This window comes from Notolabrus celidotus, chromosome 10 (assembly GCF_009762535.1).
Source record: "Notolabrus celidotus isolate fNotCel1 chromosome 10, fNotCel1.pri, whole genome shotgun sequence".
Lineage (NCBI taxonomy): Eukaryota > Metazoa > Chordata > Actinopteri > Labriformes > Labridae > Notolabrus > Notolabrus celidotus.
In genome coordinates this window covers 20536300-20563196 of record NC_048281.1, presented here as the reverse complement: position 1 = coordinate 20563196, position 26897 = coordinate 20536300, and the positions used below count along the sequence as shown (strand labels likewise).

General features: G+C 39.8%; 1 protein-coding gene across 7 annotated transcripts; it reads left to right on the top strand.

Annotated features, from left to right (window-relative positions):
* Positions 1–857: 857 nt before the first annotated feature.
* kansl1l (KAT8 regulatory NSL complex subunit 1-like) lies at positions 858–25922 on the top strand. Of its 7 annotated transcripts, none has more exons than XM_034694544.1 (17): positions 858–1118; positions 4535–5675; positions 10530–10680; positions 13444–13596; positions 14458–14561; positions 15029–15203; positions 17613–17787; positions 19743–19874; positions 22181–22327; positions 22582–22679; positions 22894–23006; positions 23218–23284; positions 23376–23488; positions 23772–23892; positions 24998–25249; positions 25410–25448; positions 25847–25922. In XM_034694544.1, exons 2-15 carry the CDS (start codon positions 4606–4608, stop codon positions 25220–25222), a joined length of 2844 nt encoding a protein of 947 aa, XP_034550435.1. In that variant the 5' UTR covers positions 858–1118; positions 4535–4605; the 3' UTR covers positions 25223–25249; positions 25410–25448; positions 25847–25922. The 7 variants fall into 7 exon arrangements, with proteins under 7 accessions (XP_034550435.1, XP_034550439.1, XP_034550434.1 ...); XM_034694548.1 differs by having other exon boundaries at positions 10527–10680; positions 22582–22655; XM_034694543.1 differs by having other exon boundaries at positions 10527–10680.
* The last annotated feature ends 975 nt before the right edge of the window (positions 25923–26897 follow it).

Genomic DNA, 26897 nt, shown 5'->3' with positions numbered 1-26897 from the left:
GTGTTTTCAAAAAAAACCTCACCCTGCTGTCTTTTAACAGCCAGATTTATCACTCAATGTGATTATTTGCCATGAAAACAGCCGAAAAAGGATGTTTCTAAAGTCAAATGTCAATCATGTGGTCTGACACCTACCCCCACTGAGTGGGATAAGGCATTAAAAATGACAACAGAGAAGGTTTCAGTGTTGTTGTTTATGGTTTTGTTTGCTTTTTGAAGGTCATAAAGAGGCATCAATGTTGGTTTCAGTCTGTTTCTCAGCTGGTGAAAAACTCCTCATAGTGCCTTTAAGGTGAGTTTTTGTTGAAAACACTACTTTTTCATGTACAGAACAAGAGATGAGATGTATCACTTTGTCCACAAGGGGGCGCCACAATTGATATAAATCAAAAGTTCCTCACAGCAGCTTTAAATATAAATCTAAATGTTAATTATAAATTTAAAGTGTTAAATATAAATCTAAATGTTAAATATAAATCTAAATGCTAAATATAAATCTAAATGTTAAATATAAATCTAAATGCTAAAATTAATCTAAATGTTAAATATAAATCTAAATGTTAAATATAAATTTAAAATGTTAAATATAAATCTAAATGTTAAATATAAATATAAATGCTAAATATTCATCTAAATGCTAAATCTAAATCTAAATCTAAATGTTAAATCTAAATCTAAATGTTAAATCGAAATCTAAATTGTAAATCTAAATTTTAAATCTAAATCTAAATGTTTAATGTAAATATAAATGTTAAATCTATATCTAAATGTTGATGGTGGTCATAAATCCAAGCTTCTGAAGGGGTCTTGAAGGCATCATGAGTTTGGTACAGCCCATAGACTGTGAGGTGGTTCAGCCCCTCTTCTTTCAGATGCACTCTGTCCTCTCGGCAGTTGGAGAGTAGAGAGGAGGGAGGCACGATGACATTCAGGAGAAGGACAGAATTGTTACTGAAATCCTGATCAAAATAAAAGGTAGCACTAAATATCAAGACACGTCCGTCAGATGTCATATCTTGAACGGATCGGCCGAGGAAAAACGGAAGATTTATTGTTTTGTTCAGCGGTAAATCTCAGGAAAAGATGGTAATTCTGGTCATCGGTTTACCTCCTGGTCAGGTGAGTGAAGCGGAGGAAGACACGGAGGAGACTTTATGAAGAGTTTACAGAGATTTAGCCAGCTGTAATGGTTTTAAGTTGTAGCGAACTGTCATGTTGACAAACAAAGTATTATGTACAATCATAATCTGATGATAAATGTTAAATTCAGTGGGAAAACAATCCGTTTCACATCACTGTTTAACTGAATCGGAATGTGCGTTAGTAAACGTTAGTTAGCGTTAGTAAACGTTAGTTAGCGTTAGTTAACGTTAGTTAGCGTTAGTTAATGTTAGTTAGCGTTAGTAAACGTTATTCTTCAGTTAATGGTTTTAAAAACAAGTGAGCAGAAATATGTTAAATACACATTATGTGCATTAGAAATACATAGTACATAAAAGACTACGTTGCCAGTAAAAGTAAAGAAGCACAGAGGACGCTTTGTGTTACTTGTTGTCAGATGGAGGCTTCAATAAATAAACAGATAAAATCTAGTAAAAATGCGTCAACACAGGTCGTTTAATCAGACACAGCTGCTCGGGTTCAGTTCTGTCTGTTTTCCAATCCCTCTCAAATCAGTGAAGTATGCCTTTGCTGCAAGCAGGGGCGGATCTAGACTTTCTTGACTCGGGTGGCCCCACTTGGACACTGGCTGTTTTGGAAACCGCCTACTATACTTGCAGTGTGTACTGATTTGGCCAAAATTCAGTATGTAGTAAGCAGTATGTGAACAAGAGCAAAATCTGCAGTATGCCAAAACTACCCAGATGTGTCCTGATTCAGGAAAATTTCACAGTATGCATTGCATACTGTTTCCCACAATGCACAGCGCTAATGTTACGCTTCTTCTTTTTATTCTTTTTTTTCCGTTTTTAGGTGCTGTAAACATCATTAAATTCCATATAAACCACTTCTTAGCTTTTTAAATTATAAATGAATGCTAAAGAAGCAGTTTTGCGATCAGCTTGAACGTTGTTTACTTCCCGGCTCAGCATGCTGCATAACCATAGACTGTATAAAATATGGACGTAGTATCCGTGATGTCACCCATCTGTTCCTGACAGCTGTTTTGAAGCCAATCGATGGCAGCAGCCATATTGGAAATGTGGAACTCAACCAGGCAGAGTGTGACGTAGTGTGAGCCTCTTAGCCAACAGCTATGTGTTCCCGACTGGGAGTCACGTCAGTCATGTCCTTATTTGGGCAAAAACTCGAAATCTTAATATCTTCTGAACCGTCACATTAGAAAAAAATTCACCCCCGTACAGTGTGTGCCATTAGAGAGATTAGCTTCATAGGGCCAAGCCGTTTTTTTAACCCGGCTGTAAACATGTTTATTAATGCTGTAAAGAGGGTCTTTTTCCCATTCATGTCTATGTGGTTTCTGGTGTTTCTGCAGCCAGCCTCAAGCAGATTCTCGATGTATGGCAGTTTATAACACTTCTGCATGGGCTTCATCGTTTGAGACCGGAGGTTGCCGCTTGTGCATAACAGACCGAACAGAACACTCATACTACATACTAATTTCAAACGTAGCATGTAGTAGGCAGTACCTACTGCCTACTACATTCGTAGGTAGTGTGTAGCAGGCTGTTTCGAAAACAGCCATAGACTCATGAAGTTTGCTCACACATACTGTAGACACAAAGGAATACCATTACCTTTTCTTTTGTCACTAATGTTATAATATTTTATCTAGGATATGTTTTATCAAAGCGGCAACCTCCGGTCTAAAAATATGAGTCCAATGCAGAAGTGCTTAAAACTGCAGTTCATCGAGGATCCGCTTGAGGCTGACTACGGAAGTATCGTAAACCACATACACACCAATTCAAAAAAGACGATCTTTACAGCAGAAATAAACATGTTTACAGCCTGGTACAAAAGACATGTGTAGGCTGGATAGCTAATTTCTCGATTGGCACACACTGTGCGGGGGGTGAATTTTTTTCTAACGCGGCAATTTCGAAGATATTGAGATTACGAGTCTTCCAATGAGAGGCACAGCTGACTTGATTGACAGGCGGGAACACTGTAGCTGTTGGCTAGGAGGCTCAAAGCCCGCCTCTTTATGTCACAATTGCTCGACAGCAGCAATATGGCTGCTGCCAACAATTGGCCTCAAAACAAACAGCTTCGTAGATTCATTATTTGATAACTTAAAAAAAAAGATATATTGTACGTCCAAAGTAACAGTTGAAAGTACTGGCGAAAGAAAATGTGTCACATTGAATGCAAGGAAAAAAAAAACAGAAAGAAAAAACCTGGCAGCCTGTTGTTGCACAAATAGTTGATTTTTGACTGAAGTCCCGCCTCTACCAAGGCAAATAGCCAATCATATCATAGAATTGAAAAGTGGTAGCAAACTTTATAAAACATAAACAGAACAACAGCTATCTTGGATGAAGCTGTCTGGCTGCAGTATGATTCTTGAATACTGCTTCCCCCGTTATAACAGATTGCTGAACGAGGTGTTGCTAGTAGCGGGCACTGACAGCTTCTGTCTCAATGTTGATGTTTCTGTGACTTGACGTGGCGTGTATGTTTACATTTTACAGCCATGCTAAGTCTCTGGAAACACATGTGTAGTAGTGTGAGATTCAGAAATGGAGAAAATTGACGCAACTGTCGTTAATGTTTTCTTCTTCTTTTGCTATTTACTGCAGTTAGCATTCTTCTTCTTCTGTTACTTAATGCGGTTAGCAAACAGCTTTAATATGCTCTATAGCCACCGTCTGGCAGGAATACCGTGTTACAACCAGGCACAGGTAAAAATGATGAAAAATATTTCCAGTAACTCTTCGATTTTTACCAAGAGAACGAATATTCGAATATTTGAAAATCATTGCCCATCCCTAGTTCTTATCATGCTAATTTATGCAAATCCTTCTTCCCTGAGCTTTAGTTTGAATTAGTCATTTGTTGTTAAAAAGATGATTGACTGAAAGCTCTGTTTACAAATGCAAACTCCTGCAGCACTCTTTACCAGAGTAGCAGAGATGAGGAGGAATGTTGAGAAAATATAAGAAGCACAAACCCAAGAATCTTTGAACTTTCCCAAGCCACATGTGTCCTGTTAAAATCATCACAAGAATATTTACCGCTGTGTATTGAGGGATCTTTAATGCATTTTTTTTTGTTTCGTGTTTTGGTTAGTGGAAGAGGTGTGATGTGAACCTGAGCATGTCTTCGCTCCAGTAGTGCAAAATGTCAGGGAGAAGATTGAGGCACAGTGTCTGTATTAATATACAGTTGATGGTTGGTACCTGGGGTGGCCTATTAAATCAATAAGAGACTCAGAAGAGTGACTTTATCAATCTTATAACAACTCATTTTTATTTGTTCCCAGTATCTTATATTTCTAGTTTTGGGTTTCTGGAAATGGATGTATCATATTTGTGGGATTAGCAGGTAACATGTGCTTTTCTCACCAACAGCTGGATTAAAGTGCCACTTCTGAAGTCTGCTGCCTTGTCTACATAGAACATCTTTGGTTCCAGAAAGTGGTATGGCCCCAGCGCTGACCAAAATCCTTAAAGATGGCCATGGGATCCACCTGTCCTCACCCCCAGCCTCAGTCAAAATAGACTCGGATGGGTCAGCCATGCGCAGCACAGATCTGGATGTTCAGCTCATTTCCACAGATGAAGGTGACCTCCAGAAGATGTGGCTGAACCTTTCTATGATCCCCTCTCTGAACTCCTTCCTTCCCATGAGCCCCCTGGATGTCCCAGCAAACCCTGTGCTCACCCCATGTTTGCAGACTCTCCCTAGCCAGGGTGAGAGTTTGCTCTTCCATAGCCCGGCTCACCTCTTTAGCCTCCTCTCCTCCAACAAAGGCCTGAGAGATTCTCAGCAGGTGGCCTCTGCGTTCCCAGGTGTACCAGACATGTTTTTAGTCCCTGTCCCTGAGGACAATAGCCAAGAGGCCTCTCTGCTGCAGGGATGCAGTGCAGTGCCAGATGGTGGTGATGTGCATCACTTCCCTCTTTCCTTTCTTCATTCGTACTCCCATGGGGGAAAAAAGCACCAGGACTACACTCCCGCCCTTACACCCCTGCCTTCATTGACTCAGGAGAGAGAGGCTGGAATTGGCTGTCTTATTCCATCAGAGCAGCCTTTCAGGGTCAGGGTGAGCTCTGACCAGCCAGCACCCAGAGCTGTGCCGGGTGAAGCTGTGAAGGAGCAGCTCTGCAGGCAGGCAGGGCTATGCAGCCGAGCTAAGAGGCTGCAGACGAGACTGCAAGCCCTGCTAGTGGAGCACACTCTATCACACTGCGACCAGCAGCTGGAGGGACTGAAGAGCCACTGCCAACTTGAACATGAGTCTTTTGAAAGTCTGAATTCCATACATTCTGGCATTCTACCTCCACAACTGGATTTCAGTCCCCAGTTTTCTTGGCAAGAATCGTCCACAGCCACGTTATCCTTTGAAGAGCTCAGGGAGTTCAGCTTCTGCAGCCAGGCGGTGCTGAGAGGCCTTCAGGAGGCTTTGGACTCGGAGGCTACGGCCAGCAGCAGCTCTGATGAGGAAGAAACGGAGGATAAACAACACAGCAAGCGCAGGACTTCACCTGTGTGAGTATGCAGTAAGCGGAGGGAGTTATTGCAGCTGCGTTTCTACTGTAAAAACCTACTCAAATATGAGGAAACTAACTTTTCATGACACATTGTGGGTGATGTTATGACAAATTTAGGAACTGATGTGGTCTGATTTTTTTCTTTGCTATCCAGTCTCTGTTTCTGAAGCTGTGTTGAAATTGTGCTCTTATTTTCAAGAGCCACATCTGCAAAAAAAGAAAACTTCCTGACCCGAGTATTTCCCTTTTTCCAGATGAGGTGAATTGTATCTTTTCACAATGTGCGTATCTCATAACCAGAAGAACACATAACAAAACCATTTTCTAATTTCACCAAAGTCTCGCTGCCAAAAGGTTTGTTGAGCTGTTCTTGGATTCACTTACCAGAACCCAGCTGTGATTCATTCTGGAGCCACTGGCCTTAACTCAACAAAGTGCGGAGTAAACAGAGGTTGACTTTACTCTTGAGACAACCTCTGATAAAAAAAGAAACACAGTCAGAGGGAGATAATTGAACAAGAACCTAGTGTGTTAAGTTACTTGAGACATCAAGAAGGTGGGAACAATCATGCCTATCCACAGACAGTTAAAAATGACATAAAAAGCTGTGACTTGTTTCATCCTGACAGAAAGTCTGCCCTCTCAGTGTATGAGTGCACTGTGCCTCTACAGAGTCTAACACTTTTTTTATTTGGCCCTCAGCAATGTTTACAGTGTGGTTCTCACAACTGCAAGTGTTGTCCTCCCAGCTGTGGAGAGTGTGATGACATTTTTTTTCCCATGCGCACACACACAGACACGCACACACTCGCACAAATTCTCTTTCCGTACTGCAGTCATAACACATTCAGCAGACTCGCCAGCTCCCTTTACCCTCAGGCTAGGAAATAAACACAGACATGCCAGCCATTCTGTGCCATGGCGCTCCTCCTCTTTCTAGTGAAAATAATTTGTGCCTGTTTGTGTGTGTGTGTCTGTGTGTGTGTTTGTGTGTGTGTGTGTTTGTGTATAGGCGGTGCTGCTATACTTGTGTCATGGCTCACAGGGAGCCTTATTTCCCAAGGGTGAGAAAAAAAGATGTAAACAAACTTGTGTGTTTTTTGGCGTGCTAACAAGCTACCTTACAGTATTAACATGAAACAAACAGGTTACACCCAACAAATGTTAAAATCTGAACAGTTTACATGTATTTTATCCAGCGGTTTCAACATTTTTGTTGAGGGACTAAATACTGATACAGCAACATATAATTGTCCTGACTCATGGAATACTTATTTTTTCCCCGACGTCAAATATCAGTATTTCAATTTAAAATAATACCGCAGTCCAAACTCAACTCAACTCAACTCAACTTAACTTTATTTATTTATGTAGCACATTTCATACATAAAAACATGCAGCCCAAAGTGCTTCACAGAATAACAGAGACAGAAAACAACAGCAATGGTAAAAAAAATTAATGGCAGGATTTAAAAATAAAATCAGTACAGGGAAATTAATAAAATAAGTAATAGTGGAAAGAAAAGTTAAAAATAAGGTAGTGTTAACATGATCAGGTGAATGCAAGGAATAAATAGATAATAAATAATTAATTAAGATAAATATATGTTAAAGCAATGATTCAAATAATAATGGTTGAAATTGTAACAAAAAAATTATGCAGTCCAGGGCTAAAAATAAATTACTCTAAATTAAAAGCTAGATTAAAAACAGATTTTTTCCACCAATTTGACCCACTGTCACCTCTTCGTAAAGACTTTAATTACTCTACCTTTTATTATAATTGAATTATTTTCATTTAACTGGATATTTTGATGTTTCATTATATGGTTTTCCTGCAATTTTTTATTTTTTCAATGTAATTTATTTTTGTAGATGTTTACAGTGTATCATACATACGTAGACAGCCAGGTGTGTTCATTTTCCATATTAGCAAACAGAAAAACAAACTCTGATGACTTAACACAAAAATGGAGAGAAAAACTAAATCAATAAAAAAAGATAAAAGAGGATCAACAACTATGAGACAATAGAACAAACAGAGTATTACCCCAAATGGCAGGAGATCCACCCACCCATCCACCCAACCCCGGTAGCCTTTGTGATCATCAGGATGAATTTATATGGAATAACAGACGTCATGTTAGGTAATATAGGATTAACAGTAGGACAGACATGTGAGAATTTGAGGACGAGTCATTCAGGGGGTAAAACAGACACATTATTAAAGAAAGAAATAAAAGGTTGCCATTTGAATTCAAACTCTTCTTTACATCCTCTAAGGATAAATTTGAGTTTTTCAAGCTGCAAGAAAAACATAATTTCCTTTCCTTGCAATTTATCTATTATCATTATTTTAGACAATTGATCTGTAACATATCCTGAGTAATCCTAAGCTTCCATACACCCTAATCTTTTCATTAGTCAGATAATATCCACAAAAGATGTTTACACCTAACACCGCATTATTTGAAGCAAGTGTTGAAGGTTATTGGTTCATAATTAAGCTATTGCAAGACCTGACAAGCAGCTACAATAACTACAACCCTGGGCGGATAACAAACCCAGCATGTTGGTATGATGCAAAGAGCAGCCAACCACATCTGAACATGAAAATATACCAGTCGGGTAGTGTTGAATTTCAGGAAAGAGAGACCAAGAGAGAGAGAAACATGGTTACCCAGAAACTGCACTGAGCCAGAACAGATCTGCAGACCTTGATATTCGCCTCGGGCTATTTACCCACCAGGACTTCCTGGAGAGGAATCAAGGATACAAGGATTTACTTTGCTTAGGAGGAGAGATGTCAGAAATATTTCTGAGGAAGTATTCTTGTACTCTCTCATTTCAGATGGATGAACTCAGAAATTCTTGAGAAATAGATACCTGCTCCTCCAATGCAGTGCACATAACATGACACGAAATAAGATCACACAATCACAACCAAAGTAGAAACCGTGCTCAACATCTTTCTTGTGTAATGAGATTCCGGTTTGAAAGATTCGCCCTGAGCCACAGCTTTTGTTGTGCGGACATGTTAGTGCAACGTTACCCCAACCTCCTGTTACCAGGTTAATGATCTTCCTCCTCAGCAATGTGCTGGCGTCACAGATTTGGACTTAAGTCATGTCTGGTTCAAGTGCAGCAGCATTTCTCTCCTCAGTTGATACGGGTCTGTAAACCTCCTGTTTGTCCCCTTTGGTTCCATGGTGCTGTGTAATAAACAGAAACCATTGACAACATGTTTATTAGCAGTGAGAGCCAAATGAGAAAGAGTGTTTTATAGGAGTTGTAGCGTGTGAGTGTGTGTGTGTGTCTTTGTACTTGGCCAGCTTCAGTCATCTTGGAAGTGTCAGCTTGCCGTTTGTACAAGCCTGCTGAACAATGCTCTGTGCTTTGTCACTAAACCTCTCCTGCAGAGTTTTTTATGTCAGGTTCCTCCTTGAGGAGGATGTGTCCTTGCTGGAACAGGAACAAGTCACTGCCCTCCTTCAGAAAATGTGGAAACAGTTGGCCTTTAAACTTTAAACAGTGTCATAGTTTAGCTTTTATTTGAAACCATGCGTCGGAGTCCACTCTGCTCACTTTCTGCTTTGGCAGCACAGTCCCTCACACCAGCAGCTGTTACTCATTTTTCGGTTTCAGTATGTTTGTAATGTTAAATTAACTGAATGTTTTTGGACGAAGGCTACATGTTGGAAAGTTTAAGATCAAGACACACCCAAAAGCTCTAGTGCCTCTGCAAGAGCCAAGAAACACTACTCCGGTGGAGGAATTCTCAAACCCAGAATTACTTGCTGGGGCTGGCCTTTCATTCAGCCTGACTTCAGCTGTGGAAACTCAGTTTGTCAATGTAGAGCGAAGCCAGTGGGTTGCTACAACCAACTTATTAATGTAGAAATATGTATGCATGTTTGTATGTAGTAAATTTGAACTCTAACAGGTACAAAGCAACAATTTCTTTCTTGTGTGGTGCTCCTGGCCTGCCCACCACTTGGCAAATATTCCAGGAATTTTCTCATTATGCAGCTGGAAGAGCTGCAGGGTGCCTCGTCTAGTCGTTGTCTCTGAAGGAAAGAGAGCCTACTCCTCAACAAACACATATTGGCTCAAGGTTGAGTGAATCTCAGTCATTATCCTATCAAAGACCGTGTTTTTAAGAAGAGATAAATATCTCCTTCCTTTGACCGCAAACCGTCTGTAATTTTTTTATTAGGTGAGTGATTTGGCATGACCCTTCTATATCAGAACAACCACATCATAGAGTAAAACCAAAGGGTGTTGTCAAATCCTCTGCTGACTGGCCTGAGTGTTTGAAGTGGGGGAGTCCCCCTCTGTCCTAGCCAAGGTCCAAGAGCACTGCCATAGCAACTATTACCCTACGGAGGCCAGTCAACACACACAGACTCACTCGAGATAAATGCCCACTGAACAGGCTAGTGCTATGGAAACATACTATAGATACACACCACACAAATCAAGCGTGTTGTATTCTGTGGCCCAGATAAGCTTTGTGCTTTGGCAACCCCCTTCCATCCCCCAATTCAGTCAGGATGCTAAACAATTTACACCCTACATGGCAACACGGCTGTGTAAAATAGGTCATGTTCACAGTGCGTCAGTTCAAACGTGTAAATTGAAACTTTTCTCACCACATATGCTGAACTCCTTGTGTTTTTCAAGTGATTTGTTTTCACCATGCTGTATTTTAAATATCATGTATTTAATTCTAAAGATTTTCAGTGCTGTTCTTGTGGGGTATTATCAACCAACATTCTACAAAAATGCTACAACACCACTACATGGGTCTAACTGTCTTCTATCATCCATCATCCTGTCCTCCCTGCAGCAGCAGCAGCAGCAGAGGCAGCAGTGAGAGGTTGTGGCTGGAGGAGAGAGCAGAGCTGGGCAGCAGGTGGAGCTGGTTGCAGGTGCGTCTGACAGAACTGGAGGGGAGGATACAACAACTGATGGGGCTCCACAAGCACATCCGCTCTACCAAGGTGAGACCTAAGTCCTGTGTTATAAAGTCAGTACAGTACAGTTAGCATAATGTACCAACAACAGCCATGAGCATCTGTGAAGGACTTGAACTCAGATCATGTTGCACGTCTGACTTCAATCAATCAATCAATCAATCAATCAATCAATCAATCAATCAATCAATCAATCAATCAATCAATCAATCAATCAATCAAGCTTTATTTATATAGCACCTTTCATACAAATCAAATGCAACCCAAAGTGCTTTACAGCGATCGAAAAAAAGAAAGAAGCAGAAATGAAATGATGGCAAGACATATTGTAAAACAAAAATGGATTTTAAAATAGAGACCAATGCACACCAACAACAATAAAATATATAGAATAAAATAAAATATGTGTAATTAAAATAAATGTTTATGTTCTGCTCTTAGGAACAGCTAAAAGAGAGGAGCCAGAGGATCTGAGAGGCCATCCTGGTTCATACATTAAAAGCATCTCTGAGATGTAGTCTGTTGCGAGGCCGTGCAGCGCCTTAAAAACTAATAAAATAATTTTAAAATCAATACGAAAAACAACAGGCAGCCAATGTAACGACTTTAAAATAGGGGTAATGTGTGGTCTCCTTCTGGTCCTCGTTAAAACTCTTGCAGCTGCATTTTGAATTAGTTGCAGTTTGTTAATTGTGTTCTTTGGAAGACCAGAAAGGAGAGCATTACAGTAGTCCAGCCTGCTGGTAATTAAAGCGTGCATTAGTCTCTCCGTGTTGATCAGAGAGAGAAACGACCTCACTTTAGAAATGTTCTTTAAGAAATGTTCGTTAAATGATAAAAAGCTGTTTTTGTGATTAAACGAACATGTGGTTTAAAATTAAAATTAGAGTCAAATAAAACACTTGTGTGAAGAGGATGGATGAGGTCAGCTAATTTATGAAGACTTCTTCCTCAACTTCATCGTCCTTCAAATACTTCTTGTTTTTAGCAAGACTGTGACTTGGAGCCCTCAAGTTGACTGCTGCACTGCTAACTAGCCCTTCAACTCTTACACTTTCTTGGATCTTGGTACTGAAATCAGTCTCATAGCTGTTGAGCATTTTCTTGAAATGCTGTTTCAAATTGCCCATCTGTAATTTGCAGATAAGACTTTGAATTAGAGCAAAAAACAACAACAATCCTCCTCCAACAAAATACAATGTTTTCACTATTTTAGCATCAACTAGTGATGTGGCAGTGTTTAGCAAGCTAACTGACTAATGATTGACAGCTGTCCACTATCACTAACACCTACGCCTTGACAGGCTCATGCCACGTTGCTAGACAAAAAGCCTGGAGTGCCGCCCCAGCAGGACAAGTGGCTGATAGAGAAACTGTGATGTGTTTAAGTCAGTTTGTTTTTTCCTGTGGTGCATCGAAGTTATCTGACAGGACATGTAAAAGATGGAAGACGGGGATGACACACTTGTAACAACTACACTTCTTGTGATCGACTGGGAGTTAGTCTGCGACAGTGTTAATTTTGGCGGCTATTTTAGATTTAGTCTTAGTCTTAAGACCAAAATGCCTGTTAGTTTTAGTCACATTTTAGTCTTTTCAGCCCGTTATAGTTTTACTCTAGTTTTAGTCGCCGAAAACTCAAAACATTTTAGTTTTTGATTTTTGCTGAAACATCTTCACTCTTTAAATAATTAATGTAGTCGATCAGATATCGGTATCAGGGTTCTACCAAGTGTTAAAATCATCAACTTTTCACTCCTTTAACACTTATCTAATATCTTAAGTTAAATAATTCAGCCTAGCCCTGCTAAAAAGTCAAAAGAAAACATTCATGATGTGACCACTGTGACTGTATTTTGATTCTCTTGAGTCACATAAAAATACCATGAACCCAAAATACAAGTGCTGCAATGCACATTTACCGGTCCTTGAATGCACCTGCAGTGACAGGTGCGCTGGACAGACAGTCAGTGGCACTCTGAAATGCATCTGCATATTTGATGACTAGGAGTTGATCAAAACTTACTGAAGGTGTCTGATGTATCACCAAACTGGATTAAATCAAGCTCTAGACTCTGAGCTTTTTACGGTAATAGCGGCAACAACGGCAAACATCAAATATTAAACAGACGTCCCCCGGTTGTGTCTTTGTTACTAACGCACACCGGGGGTAAAAATCATCAATGAAGATGAGACAGATGCATGGAGGTGGGAGAGCTGGTTCATAAAGCACACCTGCTGCAGGTAGAGACCAAGCTAACACTGAGCCCCTCAGATAATAACTCAGCCTGTCACAGGAATGTATCACTTTTATTTCTAAAGATTAGACGCACAGCGGGGAAAACATGGATTTTGAATGTCTGACGGTCGACCACTAAGGTTTTTTTCTCGTCATCGTCTCGTCAACAAAATCAAAACATATGTTTGTCAGAGTTTTTATTATCAGTGAAGCACTTTAGCTCCTCATAGTCTCGTTTTGTCAAGAAAAATGAGTTGTTGACGAACATTTATCGTCATGATTTTGTTAACAAAATGAACACTGGTCTGCGATCAACTGATGGGGCACCACTTTTTTAGAGCAATTGTCCAGTTGTGGCAGTTGTATATTGAATGGTATGGTATGATATATAATCAAATGTGTACCTTGATAAAGCGGTCATGGAAATCCTAAATCCTTGACACATCCAAATTCATTGCAAGGATTCTGAAATCAAAAGTCGACACTAAAGTAGTGAAGTAGTGATTTAAAGGGTAACGCATCTTATTACAGTGTTTTTCTTTGTTTCTCAGGGTGGTGTGGTGCTTGCACAGTCCCAGCCCATGACTGACAGACAGATTCAGCACACCCTGCTGAGAGAAATGGTGGGGTTATCCGGCAGCGCTTCGGATGTTGACACTGAACACTGCAGCCCTACACGCCTTCTGCATAACATAGAGAGACAGGTAGGAGGGGAGAAGAGCAGAGACACACACACACACACACACACACACACACACACACACACACACACACACACACACACACACACACACACACACACAAACACAAACACAGGTTTTGTGGAAATGTGGCGTCAAGGGGTATGTTATCTACAAGTCATTACACTATTTCAGGAAAATCCCATTTAAAGCTGATCAGTCTGGTGTGATAAAAAGCACAGGAGAAAAACATATCTACAGTGTTATGTTCTGCTACCATGGTTCAGAGGATTAGTCTTATTAATTAAGTAATGCATGCAGTCTGACCCAAGTGTACTGTGCTAAAGCTGTAAGCTGCAGATGCTTCAGTTCGTCCACAGGTATTTCATTTACTCACAGGAACCTTATTTCTCCTTCCACAAGAGAGTGAGATTCATCTGTTGATCCAAAACGGTACAGACCTTTGCCAGCTAATGCCCTTAAACACAACTTAAGCTGTGCATTTTGGTTATTGTGCAGAAGTTTTTACAGAGGCAGGGAAATGCTCTGAGGATCTTAATCCACCTAAGGCCAGGCTTTTAGAAGTCAAAAAAGTGTGTTTCTATATACAGTATATATTCAGCTCTCAACTCTGAGTTTACATTGAGTCAAATGGATTAAGGTATGTTGCTGTGTAAAATCAGAGCATGGCACCTGAGAATTATAGCGGTAGCATGAAAGCAGAGACTTAACTTAAATGCACAGTATCAAGGGGATATATCGGTGAGTGAATCTTTCTTCAGATGGAGGCCTTACTCACTCGCTGTCACTTTACAGAATGGATTGTATTTCAGTTCGTTCCCTTGTTGGATACATTATAAAGTATGTATGATGTGTTCATTTCAGAGTGCTCAGCTCAGCCAGATTGTCAACAGTCTGATGACTCCCCTCAGCTTTTCACCGCTTTCAAAACAACCACACAGCTGGAGAGGCAAGGGGAGCTTCACAAGGTAGAGAACACACACCCACGCACGTAAAATGCTGTAAAGCTACGGACTCTGCACTGCAAGAGTTTGAAACACGCAGAATGAATACTAGATTGATATTCAGCTGTTCAATTCCAAGGTCAGCCACTGTCACAGACTTACTATGTGGGCGCTGGTCGCATAACCAGGTCGGTCCCCACCATCTGGCCCGACTTGAATAATCCCTTCATGCCTTTCCTTCCTGCTGCCTTTTTTAACTCTCTCTCTGGCTGTGAAGATAAAAGCCAGGTGACTGAGAAGAAAAAAAAGATACTCTACTTGCTTATGCACGCAGCGATGGTTTATACATAGGTATTGTTCATGCCTGGTTGTTATTCCTGAACAAGATCAAAGTCCAGCGGCACCTTGGAAACTTTGTTTTGTCGCACGTGTCCAAGCATGAATCATATCCCCAACATTTTCCATGAACCTTCATGATCTGGTCCTTGCAGTGGTCAGAAAGGTGGTGATGTTTTGATGCCTGGGAGCTTTAAGACAAGGAGGCCAGGGATCAGGAGGCTCTTCAAAGCTGATTTGTCGTACGTGTGCGCTCGAACCCGACCCCTGGTCACCTACCACAAGCCGAGACTGTTCTCTTTCAAGAGCCGCAGCCCCAGAAGTCCACAGGTAGGCCTCCTGCATTATTAAAACACAACTTCACATTCAGACAAAAAGCTGTTACTCAAGGCTGTTCATTCCTGAAGATGTTTTGTAAATAGAACTGGGATTTTTTTTGCCATTTTATTTGCACTGTGTTCGGTAAGTGTTATTTACCCTTCACTATAAAGTTATGATTATCTAAATCCAGCTTTGTCCTTTTGAAACAAACAACCCCCACACCCACTGGAGACTTCAGTGCCTATTCATCACTGCTGCCTCTGTCTCTGCACTGTGATAGCATGTGCAGAGACCAAAATACAGCAGCCCTATTTGCATTTCTCCCCTTTATATTCAGAGGACGTGAGGGTACATGGCACTGGCACTGTGGCTAATAACCCTACTGCTTTATTACCGTTATGTCTTGCATTTTGATTTTATAATAAAGAATGTAAAATTGATGAAATTGCTTCCATTTATGATGTAAGTTATTCACACACTAATGTCAAATGGAGCTTCAAAGCAGTTGCCTTTGCCTTTGAAGGTGGAACACTTTATCACTGAAAGAGCCTTTCAAATTAAACAAGGATTTAATGTTTAAAGCCAAACAGCTGCTTTTAATCAATCTACAATATCTCCTGAAATTACTTTAAACAAACAAGAGCATGTGATTTTTTTAAAGCTACATCCTTTATTTAGCCAGGGGACATTGCACAGATTACTGTTTTATCAACAAGCACAATAGGGGGTCGTGATAGTGGTGCTTTTCAAGTGGTTGGTGTTGCCCTCGAAAGCCTCACACAGTTCCAGATGCAACACAAACGAAAACTCAACAACAGTCTTCTCCTGCACCAGACTGACAAACGCTAAGTCATTTAAGCTGTTAATCGAGAATAAAACATGCCTGAAAGGAGAGTGGACTTCTCTCGGGAGGCCAGAACAAAAAGCTAAATCAAGATGATGGTTTTGTTGCTGTGTCTTCTGGATTTGCACATCTAGCTGCTAACTTTCTAGCTGTGAAAAAAAAAACACTGACGATAGCTCAGAGTTTTGTAGAGGTGGGCAGATGATATCAAAGCTCAGAAGCTTGTGTTACTTGATTGAACCACTCTGTTTCATTACCAAGTGTACCTCTTTTGAAGATGAAATGTCATGTGACTTGTGACAAAGCTTAGTAAAGCTTCAAATAGTCATCTTTGAGCTTGACACTTGAGAGTGTTTTATGTGTACACTGTGTGATACGTGTTTGTGACATAAGAAGAGAGGAGATCAACTGAGAAACAAAAATATGCAATTTACAAAAATTACATGATTATGCCATAATAACGTACTTAAACAGAGGGTGTTATGCTCATTTTGTAGGCTTTATATTGACCCTCTGAAAACTTTGTAGTAGCTTTGTAAGATTGCCTCTGTCTGTAAGGCATAATTTCAGCTACTCTCTTAATGTCCCCCCCCAGCATCCTGGAAGCCTCCCTCACTGTGGCCACACAACAAAGTTGTGTTTCTCTTTTTAAAATGACAAATTTGCCCTTTTATTCATCAACTGGTGATATCAGTATTTGAGCAAAGATGCATTGATCCCGCAGAGTTTTGTGTGACTTTATGAACAAGCTGTCCAGCAAGCTGCAGTCTCAACCGGGGATTAGTTCAACACACTTTCACCTCACCATGTGAAAATTTGCCCACTTTTAGTATTTGCATCCAACATTTTAATTAATATTTGTTTTTAACCAAGCAGCAACCTCCGGTCTCAAACTATGAAGCCCATGCAGAAGTGTTATAAACTGCAATTCATCAAGAATCCGCTTGAGGCTGGCTGCAGAAACACCGGAAACCACATAGACACCAATTCAAAGAAGACGACCTTTGCAGCATTAATAAACATGTTTACAGCCTGGTTCAAAAAAACGGCTTGGCCCTACGTAGCTAATTTCTCTATCAGCCCACACTGTACGGGGGGGTGAATTTTTTGACAAACTCTAAATATCCGATGGGTATATTTGTGTTTCAGACCCTCATTTAGAGAGCTGCCACTAGTTTTACAAGCCACCAGACTTTGATTTAATGCAACACAGTTGAGATGAGTAGCTCCTACACATGGAGTCATACGGTGGGGACCACTATGACATACAACCAAACATAAAGTATATAAAAGTTAGTTTTTTTCTAAAATACATCCTGCAGAAAGCAGTATGCCGCACCTTAGATCTCTGAGCGATTGTTGCTATCACAGTAAGCCCCTGGCATTGTGATATTACCAGATGATGAAGAGAGCCCTTCAACAGCTCAATTACTTTAATCAGTGTGCTTCAGTAGAGAGCAGCTTTCTTCTTGCCTCGTGACTCATTCTTCTAACACATAGAGAAAGCCAAGTTAATGCTCTAGTTAAAGAAACTCTCTGATAAGTATGTTTTTACTTTCTTTTCTTTCTCTTAGGACTCCGGAACGTCCACATCTTCTCTCTCCTCCTCTCTTTCGTCATCTTCCTGTTCACATTGTTCCTCCTGTGACCCCATAGTATCATGCTTTGATCCTGGCTGCAGCTCCAGTAGGGTGCAGCAAACCAGGACCTCCAGCTCCACACATCACCCTGTGTCGTCTTCATCGTTTGGTAGGAGAAACATTTTTATCACAATACAAAATAGTAAACAGTGGTGTACAAACGCTGTGCTGTATGAAAACATTTTTCTCTCATCTTCATGATGTAATGGAAGAACTGAGGTTCTCAGGGGAGTTACATGCACTGTTGGGCTACCTGTGAGTTGACATCTGAAGAACACTGGACAGGCATCAGAGGAAGAATAATAGCTGAAATTTAACATTCGCTTTTTTCATGATTTATGCATCAGGTCCGCAAATATTACTTTTTCCATGATTATCGCTTCGGGTCCACATTTAAACATTTTTTTTTTCATAATTATCCTCACAGGTCCATGAATTTAACTATTTTCATGATAATCCTGTCAGGTCCATGAATTTGACTTTTTTCATGATTGTTAGTGGGCCACAATTTTTATTTTTTAAATAATTATTGACTCGGTCAACAATTTTAAACTTTTTATGATTATAGCTTCAGGTCCTCGATTTTCACATTTTTCATGATTTTCGTGTCAGGACCACGATCTTGCATTTTTACCTGATTTTTTTCAGTCAGATTAACATTTTTGCGTTTTTCGTGATTTTTGTTTTCGGATCCATGATTTTTACTTTTTTCATGGTCTTCATGTCAGGTCCTCCGTTTGCATTATGTTTACTGATTATATTCAAAGTCTCCTTTATTGCCAAATAAACTGCAGTATGCACTAGACATACTGAGGATTTGATATTGCGTTTCTCTCTCAGACCCTCAGCGTTGATTGGGGGGGAGGGTCAATGACCGGGTTAAGTCTGTGAAGGGGGCACTATGGAAAGGGGGCAAAACAGGGAGAGAGTTCAGCATTCTGACTGCCTGGTGGAAAAAATTGTCCCTCAGTTATTGTCAGGTCTGTGATTTTTAATGTTTTCATGAATTTTCATGCGGGTCCATGATTTTGACCTTTGTCATGATTATCATGTCAGGTCCATTATTTTTATTTTTCTGATTAATGCATCGGGTCCACTGTTTTTAGTCTTTTCATAATTTTTGCATCAGGTCTGCAAATTCTTACATTTTTCATGAATATTGCTTCATGTCCACAATATTAACATTGTCCTGGTTATTGCGTTGGCTCCACGGTTTTCGGTCCTTTAATGATTTTTGCGTCAGGCCTCCAAATTTTAACATTTTCATGAATATTTCTTCTGGTTCGTGATTTTTGACAGGATAAAATTGCTGCTTTCCAAGTCTTTACTAGGCATTTCAGCAATGATGAGTTGTATTGCATCCAGATGCTCCAAGCAGCTTCTAGCATTCATGATGTCCCACAGAGTCTGTGTGAGGCTTCCAACAGAGCAGCTGATGGAAATCAAATCATTGCCGTTTCACCAACTTCAATATATGCCTCTGTTTTCAGCCTGGTGCTACTGAATGAACTGTCATTGCAAGAGCAATGTAGGCATATGATCACAGTAATCAATGATTGGTTGACTTTAGGCTGTCTAAACAATCTCAGACCAGTCTTTAGCTTTATGTGTAAACCAAAAGAGAGCTGAACATGGAGCTAGTTGTGAAAGAGAGTTGATGAAGAGACATAAAGGAGGCAGATTAGAGATTGATGAAGATGCCACTTAGCTTGCACCCTATTGATTTTCTGTCAGCATGACTGATATTAGCAGAATAAGTATAAGAAGAAGACAGTCAGTCAATTAAATGTTACATCAAAGAATAGCTCAGCACATGGCCACCTGTTATCTTAATATAGAATGAGATAACATACCTGTGGAAGCACAGAAGAGATGAAAATGTGGGTAAACTATAAAGATGATCATGACACAAGATACACTTTATGAACAATTAACTGTGGCTGCTTTTCTTGGAACAAGGAGTATATAGAACACATACAGCAAAAAATCATAAATAATCATTACAAGATTTAGACTGCCTAAACTATGTTGAAACATGCCTAAAGCTGATCCATCATCCTCCAGACACTCCTCTGTCCCGACCCACGAAGGAAGCCCAAAACAGAGAAGAATGGTTCCTAAGGCCTTTGGTTATCACTGCTCAAGCCTCCAGCCCAACACTCTGCAAAAGACGCAGCTCCACACCACTGAACAACAGTAAGACCTACCCTTTATCTTCACTAACTACTGCCCCTGTTCTTTTCTTTGCTGCTCTCTTAATGCTGTCTGTTAAGTCTACTCTCTTTAGCTCCACTGTCCTTTGATTTGCTGTGCAGCTTACCGAGCCAATATGTGTAGGTGCTGCACCAAAGCAACCGTGTTACCTGCTGTGTTGACATCACAGTCAACTGATGTGTAAGATGGCAGGAAGGTAGAGGTGGTATTTTAAAAGGCTGCATCTGCTGTCTTGATGTTGCTGTTGTTCATAGAACAGAAGGGGAACACTCTAGCCTTTGATCCAAGCTGCTATGTTGTGATAAAGATGGAACGAAGTCTTGTCTGTGGAGTTAATGGGACAGTTATTTTAAGGTAGATCATGCAACACAATTTGCTGCAGGAAAAGGTTACAAACTTTTAATCGATACCTTTCTTTACAATCACTCCAAAAGGTTCATTAGTGACGGCTCTTTACTCCTGATTGTACAACTAACTGCACAGAATATTGAGATAATAATAACTTGAATTATTTGTGTTTATTTTTACATTTATAATAATAATTATATTATAGTTAAAAGACTAAACTTATATTTGAAATATAAATTATCAAATTACACTACGAAATTTTAAAATTAGAATTGAAATATACAATTATAAAACTATTTGAAAATCATATTCAAATTATAAAAATACATTTAGAATCAGAAAATTATATTCACATTTAAACTTATACAATTCAATTTGAAATTATAAAATCATATTTAGAATTATGAAATGATAATTAATATTATAAAATTATATTTGAATTTTATTTATATTTAAAATGTTAATTTACTCCCATACCTTTTTAAAGCTCAACCCTGACAGATATGAAATCATGATATTTGGTCATTCTGACTCCTCCGCCCGTCTCCATAACAAACTCGGTCCCCTGAACAATAAAGTCATTATGAAAGCCAAAAATCTGGGAGCGACATTTGACTCAGATCTCTGTTTTGATACTCATGTTTAAAAAACACTGTTAAATCCTGTTTTTTTCCATCTCAAGCAAATCTCCAAAATAATGATTGTAAAACACTTCCAGGTTACATTGGTTGCCTCTTTATTTAGTATTGATTTTAAGGTTTTATCGATTTTTTTTTTACCCTCCTTTGTCCTGGGGTGTGCTCTCAGATCAGTGGAAGCAGCTCTGCTGGAAGTTCGAGATCCTGGCTTAGCTGATGCTCATTCATTCGCATTCACCTCTGCTTGATGATCCTTAGATATTAATGACTGGTTGGGTGTAGAATTCCCCAGGGCACTGAGTAACCATTATGTTTTGGATTGCCATTTTACTGCACTTTAAAACTCATGCGTGAGGTGCAGTGACAGATGTGAAGTGAAGAAGTAGAAGTAGAGCGAGCTGAATGAGGAGGAGAGTCATAAGGGGGGGCTGATTGGAAATGGATGATGTGTCAGTCACCCAACACTCTGTCGATTTACTGTCAGCTTGAATTATCTCATTTTCCCTCTTGTGGGTAGAAGAAGACGACAGCCTGTCAAATAAACATCACCTTAAATAATAGCCCGGCACATGGCAGCAAACCTCACTATAGCTGATTGTAGCTGAAATAGATTGAGATTGCTCAACAATCTAAGACAGCAGATGGAAAAACAGGAAATTGACACAGAGAATGATGATAGTAATTAAAAGCTAACTGTTGAAGCTGTTTGTTCAGTGTAAGAAAGAGAGCACAAGAGTTCCAACCAAAGTGTTCTGCTCCTACCATTAAACAGTAGCACTGCAGCAAAGTGTGTGCAGATGTAAGCTGTGCTTTAACTGTTGTAGTCTGAGCTAGTGTGTTGGTAAAAATATGCTGGCAGATAGAGAGGAAAGTGTGGATAAGACACATTAATAAGACATCAAAGGACCATTAAAAGAGCATTTTCATTGTGTTCTAGGGAATCAACGTGAGAATAATATCTGTACATTAGGCTGACAAGTTATCTGCTCTATTATTAATGTAATAAAAGCATTAGGTGTCATCTGAGCGAGGAACAGAAGGCAGAGAGCTACACACCTGCCAGAATAAAAGAGCTAAAGCTTCAGGATTAGCTTTTGTTCACTTGAGGCAAAGCATAAAATCCCTGGAGAAATGAAACGTGGTCCAAAGTGAAAAATGGGTATTATCTCAGGTTGTGTGTGCGTGTATGTGTGTGTGTGTGTGTGTGTGTGTGTGTGTGTGTGTGTGTGTGTGTGTGTGTGTGTGTGTGTGTGTGTGTGTGTGTGTGTGTGTGTGTGTGTGTGTGTGTGTGTGTCATTGTAGGTCACAAAAACAAGCACCATGGAAGGCATCATAAGAGCAGAGTTATTGGCCTGTCACCAATCAGGATGGCAGGCTCTGCTGCCAGTCAACACAGGAGAGCCAATCAGAGGAAGAGAAAGAGAAGACACATCCAGAGGCTAATAGAAGGTATGTAATGCAATTGTATGGTGGACATCTTGGTAGTGGCTTCATACTGTATATCCCAACATGCTTTGTGTTTGCAAACTAGAGACTATAGAACACCTGCTGCTTGTCATTATGGTGTCCAATTAGAGTACCTTTATTGTTTTATCCAAATAAATAATTTATATATCAACAACCTTGTTAAATATTAACAGACGTGTTAGTATTAAGTGTCTGTTACAGCAACATCAGTTTGATATGTATGTGTTTATACCTAGATGAGGATGTCCTGTACCAGCTTTATGACCCAGAGGACAGCTCGGATGACATTCAGGAGGACGGCTGCACACAGGTCTCACACAAGCAGGTTTCACGGGTAACACACACATTTTTGCATATATATATATACTAGTGAGAGCCCTGGCTGACATGCTTTAATAACCTTATCCCCATTCTAAAGGGTAGCATTTATAAGACTGTGAGTCTTGAGCACCTTTTTTTCTGATACTGTGGCATAACTTTGAACGTGTGAATCACTGCTGTGAAATGTCACGCCGCTCTCACTTCAGCTCGGTTGTGTTTCCTTATAGGGCTGCGTTCGCAAACGCCAGGGAGAGAGCGTGTACAACATCAACAACATTGTCATCCCTATGTCCGTGGCTAAAGTGGAAAAGTTGCAGTACAAAGACATCCTCACACCAAGGTAGGGAACAAAGGCGTCTTAAGGAAGTGAATAGGATTCCTGAGGTTGTTGTGGTTGTGAATGTTGGGCTGTGACCGAGTAGTGGTCACACTCATGACATGAAATCTACTGTAGGCTTTCATTGACTTCCTAGCATATCAATGTAATGATCACGTCTCTATTTAAAGTCTTGAATTTCGGGTGCTCAAAAAAAGTCTGTCTTTCTTCACAGTTGGCGCATGCTTGATTCCTCATCTCAGATAAACAGGGAGGAAGAAAAGGAAACAAAAATTGAGGAGGTGCAGATTCATCCCTCTGGATATGAGCTCTTTGTTAATAAAAGAAAATAAGAACATTTAATCTTTATTTTTATCTGTGTGTGTGTTTCAGGGAGAAGATCTCACTGATGAAGCCTTTGTCCAGAGACATGTGACCTCAGAGCAGAGAGAGAAAATGCGCTGGTCATCCTGGGGAAAGAGAAAATGCTGCAGGCAATCCAACAGGTGAAAATACACATATAGGCTAACATGCTCACACAGATGTAATAAACCCATCCTGTTTTATTTGAATATTTTACACCAGGTGGCACCAAAATGCAAGGTGATCTACAAGTATCAGGAGGTTGTTCTGACAGTATTTGTCATATTACAACAAAGAAGTGTTTGACATTTGTGAAGTTTCTTTACCCTTTATCTCTGTGCATGTCAATACAGTCTGTGTGAAAGCACAATGTTGAGTAAATTCCTCTGTGAAGTTTCATAGGGTTTGCTTGTTTTCTAATTCCAGATCTGGCAGCAGGCTGTCAAGCAGTGGAGGCGGGATGTGCACATCAGGAGAGGAGAGCTCTGTGGAGTTGAGTTGTGCTCAGCTGGATACAGACGAACAGCAAAGCCTAGAGGAGTGGCTGGTAAGATCAAAAAGCACCACGGCTGCAATCCCAAACCCCTCAAACAAACTCAGAGAAATGAGAGGATGACGCTCCAGCTGCAAAAGGAGGGAACTCGCACTTGGGTGAAACAAAGCTGCTAATGATGCAGTCAAAAAGCAGTGTTTCCAGCTTTGTGGCCACATCCACACAAAGAAAGCACCAATTTTGAAGTTGCAACAAGTGAGGGTATAAACTACTGCAGGATGTCTTAAGACTGTGATTGGTTACAACATTAGCTTTTTGTCGCATTTTTAGTGTTATTTTAAACAGTAATGAGTCTCCTGTAGAGTTTATATATGCTATGATGTCAAATCCATAAAAGGGCGGATTGGTACATCAGTTGACTGGAGAAACTGTCAATTTTCTCAAGATTGAAAGGTACATTTCCTAGAAATAGACATTTCTCCCTTCAAACTGCAGACTTAAGCTGAAGGGATATTTTCTGTAACATCCCCTCCAAAGACAAGGCTGTTATTTGTGCTTCAAAAGAGGGAGGGGGTGTATAGAGAAGCAAAAACAGGCTGCAGACTAATCAATACTCTTTCCCAGTCATGTTGTGCGAGTTATAAGGCCCAAATGGATCCCTGAGAGCCCACACAGATACTTGTCTCCACTACGCCCCGGCTGATGATGCCCTGATTGCAGCATTCTGTGCCACTTGGCTTTGATTGGAGAAGGGATGAGTTGCCACTCAACCAGACTGTCCTAATCAACCTTCTCCACACCACAAATATCCTACACTTCACTGTTTCGCAGTTTTCATGCACTCCGGCTTTGCGTGTAAAACCCTGATTATAGGACAGCATTTGATTTTTTAAACAGACCTCAGTGGTGTGAGCACTTTTGGCTCAGCACTGCTAAGTCTAAACTCTATTTAATGATTGATTTGGGAAGAGTTGTTTGGGGATTTTAGAAATGATTTGACTGTTTAACTCTTTATGTAACTTTTGAACTTTAAAAAAACTGTAAACCTACAAATTCATAGATTTATCTTTGTGTATCTAAGTGATACACATAGTACAACAACATTGTGAAACAGACATATCCACATGCTCATCTAAGTTAAACACCTTTCGTCTTCTAGCAGCCTCAGACGCCTTGGAAGCCTCGAACGTTTCCTTTGGGCGATGATGAGGAAGAAGCACTGCTCCCTGATAATCTGGAAAAGGCCCCACCAGGCTGGCCAGAGTGTTGCTCTGTCTCCTATACATCAAAGAACTCCATGTGCCAGCTCTCCCCAGCTCTGTCTTCTGGTGCTACACTGCCATCTCGTGGAAAGAGCAAGGCCAGCACAGACAATGGCAGTTGAGATAAAGCATTGCTTCATTCTTTGCATGTAAGCTAAAAAAAGGTCATAATTGACTTTTCCTTTACATGTAATTCAATAAATCTGTTGTAAGGCACTTAAAAAAAGAAGAATTTATAAATTACAGCCATTTAGATCTCAATCCAGCTCAGAATGTAATTGCCTTCGTTTTATACTTTCATTAATGCAGCCTCTCATTCAGTGATTTGTGCATTCAATCATCTGTCTGGTGAGTAAGTCATTGCACAATTTACATATTTATGAATAGAAGCCTGTTTTCATTTTTCAAAACATACATTTAATAATAATAATAATTATTTATTTATTTATAGAGCACTTTCAATCAAAGTGCTTTACAAAGCTTAAAAACAAATAAAGACACAACACACCATAAGAAACATCAGCAGTAAACAACAGTAAACAGATAGGTCTTCAGCCTTTCTTTAAATACATCAACAGAACATGCTAACCTAATGTTGACAGGGAGACTGTTCCATAGAGTCGACTTATTGATTGATTGATAGAAATGAAAGGTACTTTATGTCAGCGCACAGGAGTATTTCAGATAGATATGCAATGGAACATTGTCATTTGACTTTATTAAAAACTGTTATTTTTCCACTCCAGATCTCACATTGGGGACCACAAGAAGACGACGAGTCCTTTTAAACCCTAATTTGAATACATTCCACAAATACATTAATTTGATGTTGCTTGAAGCTTTTATTTTATGAATAACTTGTGTCACCTTAGTTTAATTGGCTACAGCAGCATCTGCGTCACTTCCAGCTTTTAATAAACTAGAGGTGCTGTATGTCAAAAATTATATACCAGCACTGTAGTCTCAGGTTTGTAAACTATTTAATACATGCACTATTTATTTTTTATTGTTGTCTTTAAAAGTCTGTATAGAAAAACTGACATGCATACACATATTTATGTAACATTTTCTTTGTTAACATGATTTTTTTTGGACGCTGTCGTATTTGTATGTAAATATGTTTTTGACAAAGAACAGTGATTATTAAATGATTTATCGTAGTAAACAATGTAATGGATGTTATGCTTGTGGCTTTTACAAACATTGTTCAAGACAGAAAATGAGACCATGATAATTCACTTTATATTTTACATACTAAAACTGGACACATTAACTGGAGCACCTTATCGGGCTCTAAGGTTTTTATTTCAGTCACATGAAATTTGTCTCCAACTTGATCCCACAATGTGTACTCAACTGAGCTGTCATTGGTGTAAGCTAATACTGGCAGGACAAACTGAGGTAATTTCAGTAATTTGGATGATTAACGTTTATGGAGGTTACTGCTTTTTAGGGCCACTCTCGCAGTGAAACAGCTCAGACTTTGATCCCATATGCATAACCTCCTCTTACAGTATCCTTCACAGCTACCAGGAGGCCTAATGGGCATGGTGGTCAAGGTCACCCCTCTCATCTAAATGCATGTGTGTCACCTGTTTTAATGCCAGGGATGAGAGGCTGAGAGCCCAGAATTAGAAACTCAATCACATGAAATTAATTTAAAAACAGCAATTATCTGATCTCAAGTTGGAAGTGGTGACAAGGATTTTGCTGTTAATTGAAATCCTCATTCCTCTGCTTAAGATTTTTGCTGGTGCCAACTCTAAACTGTAGATTTTCTCAGACCAGATGCCCTGA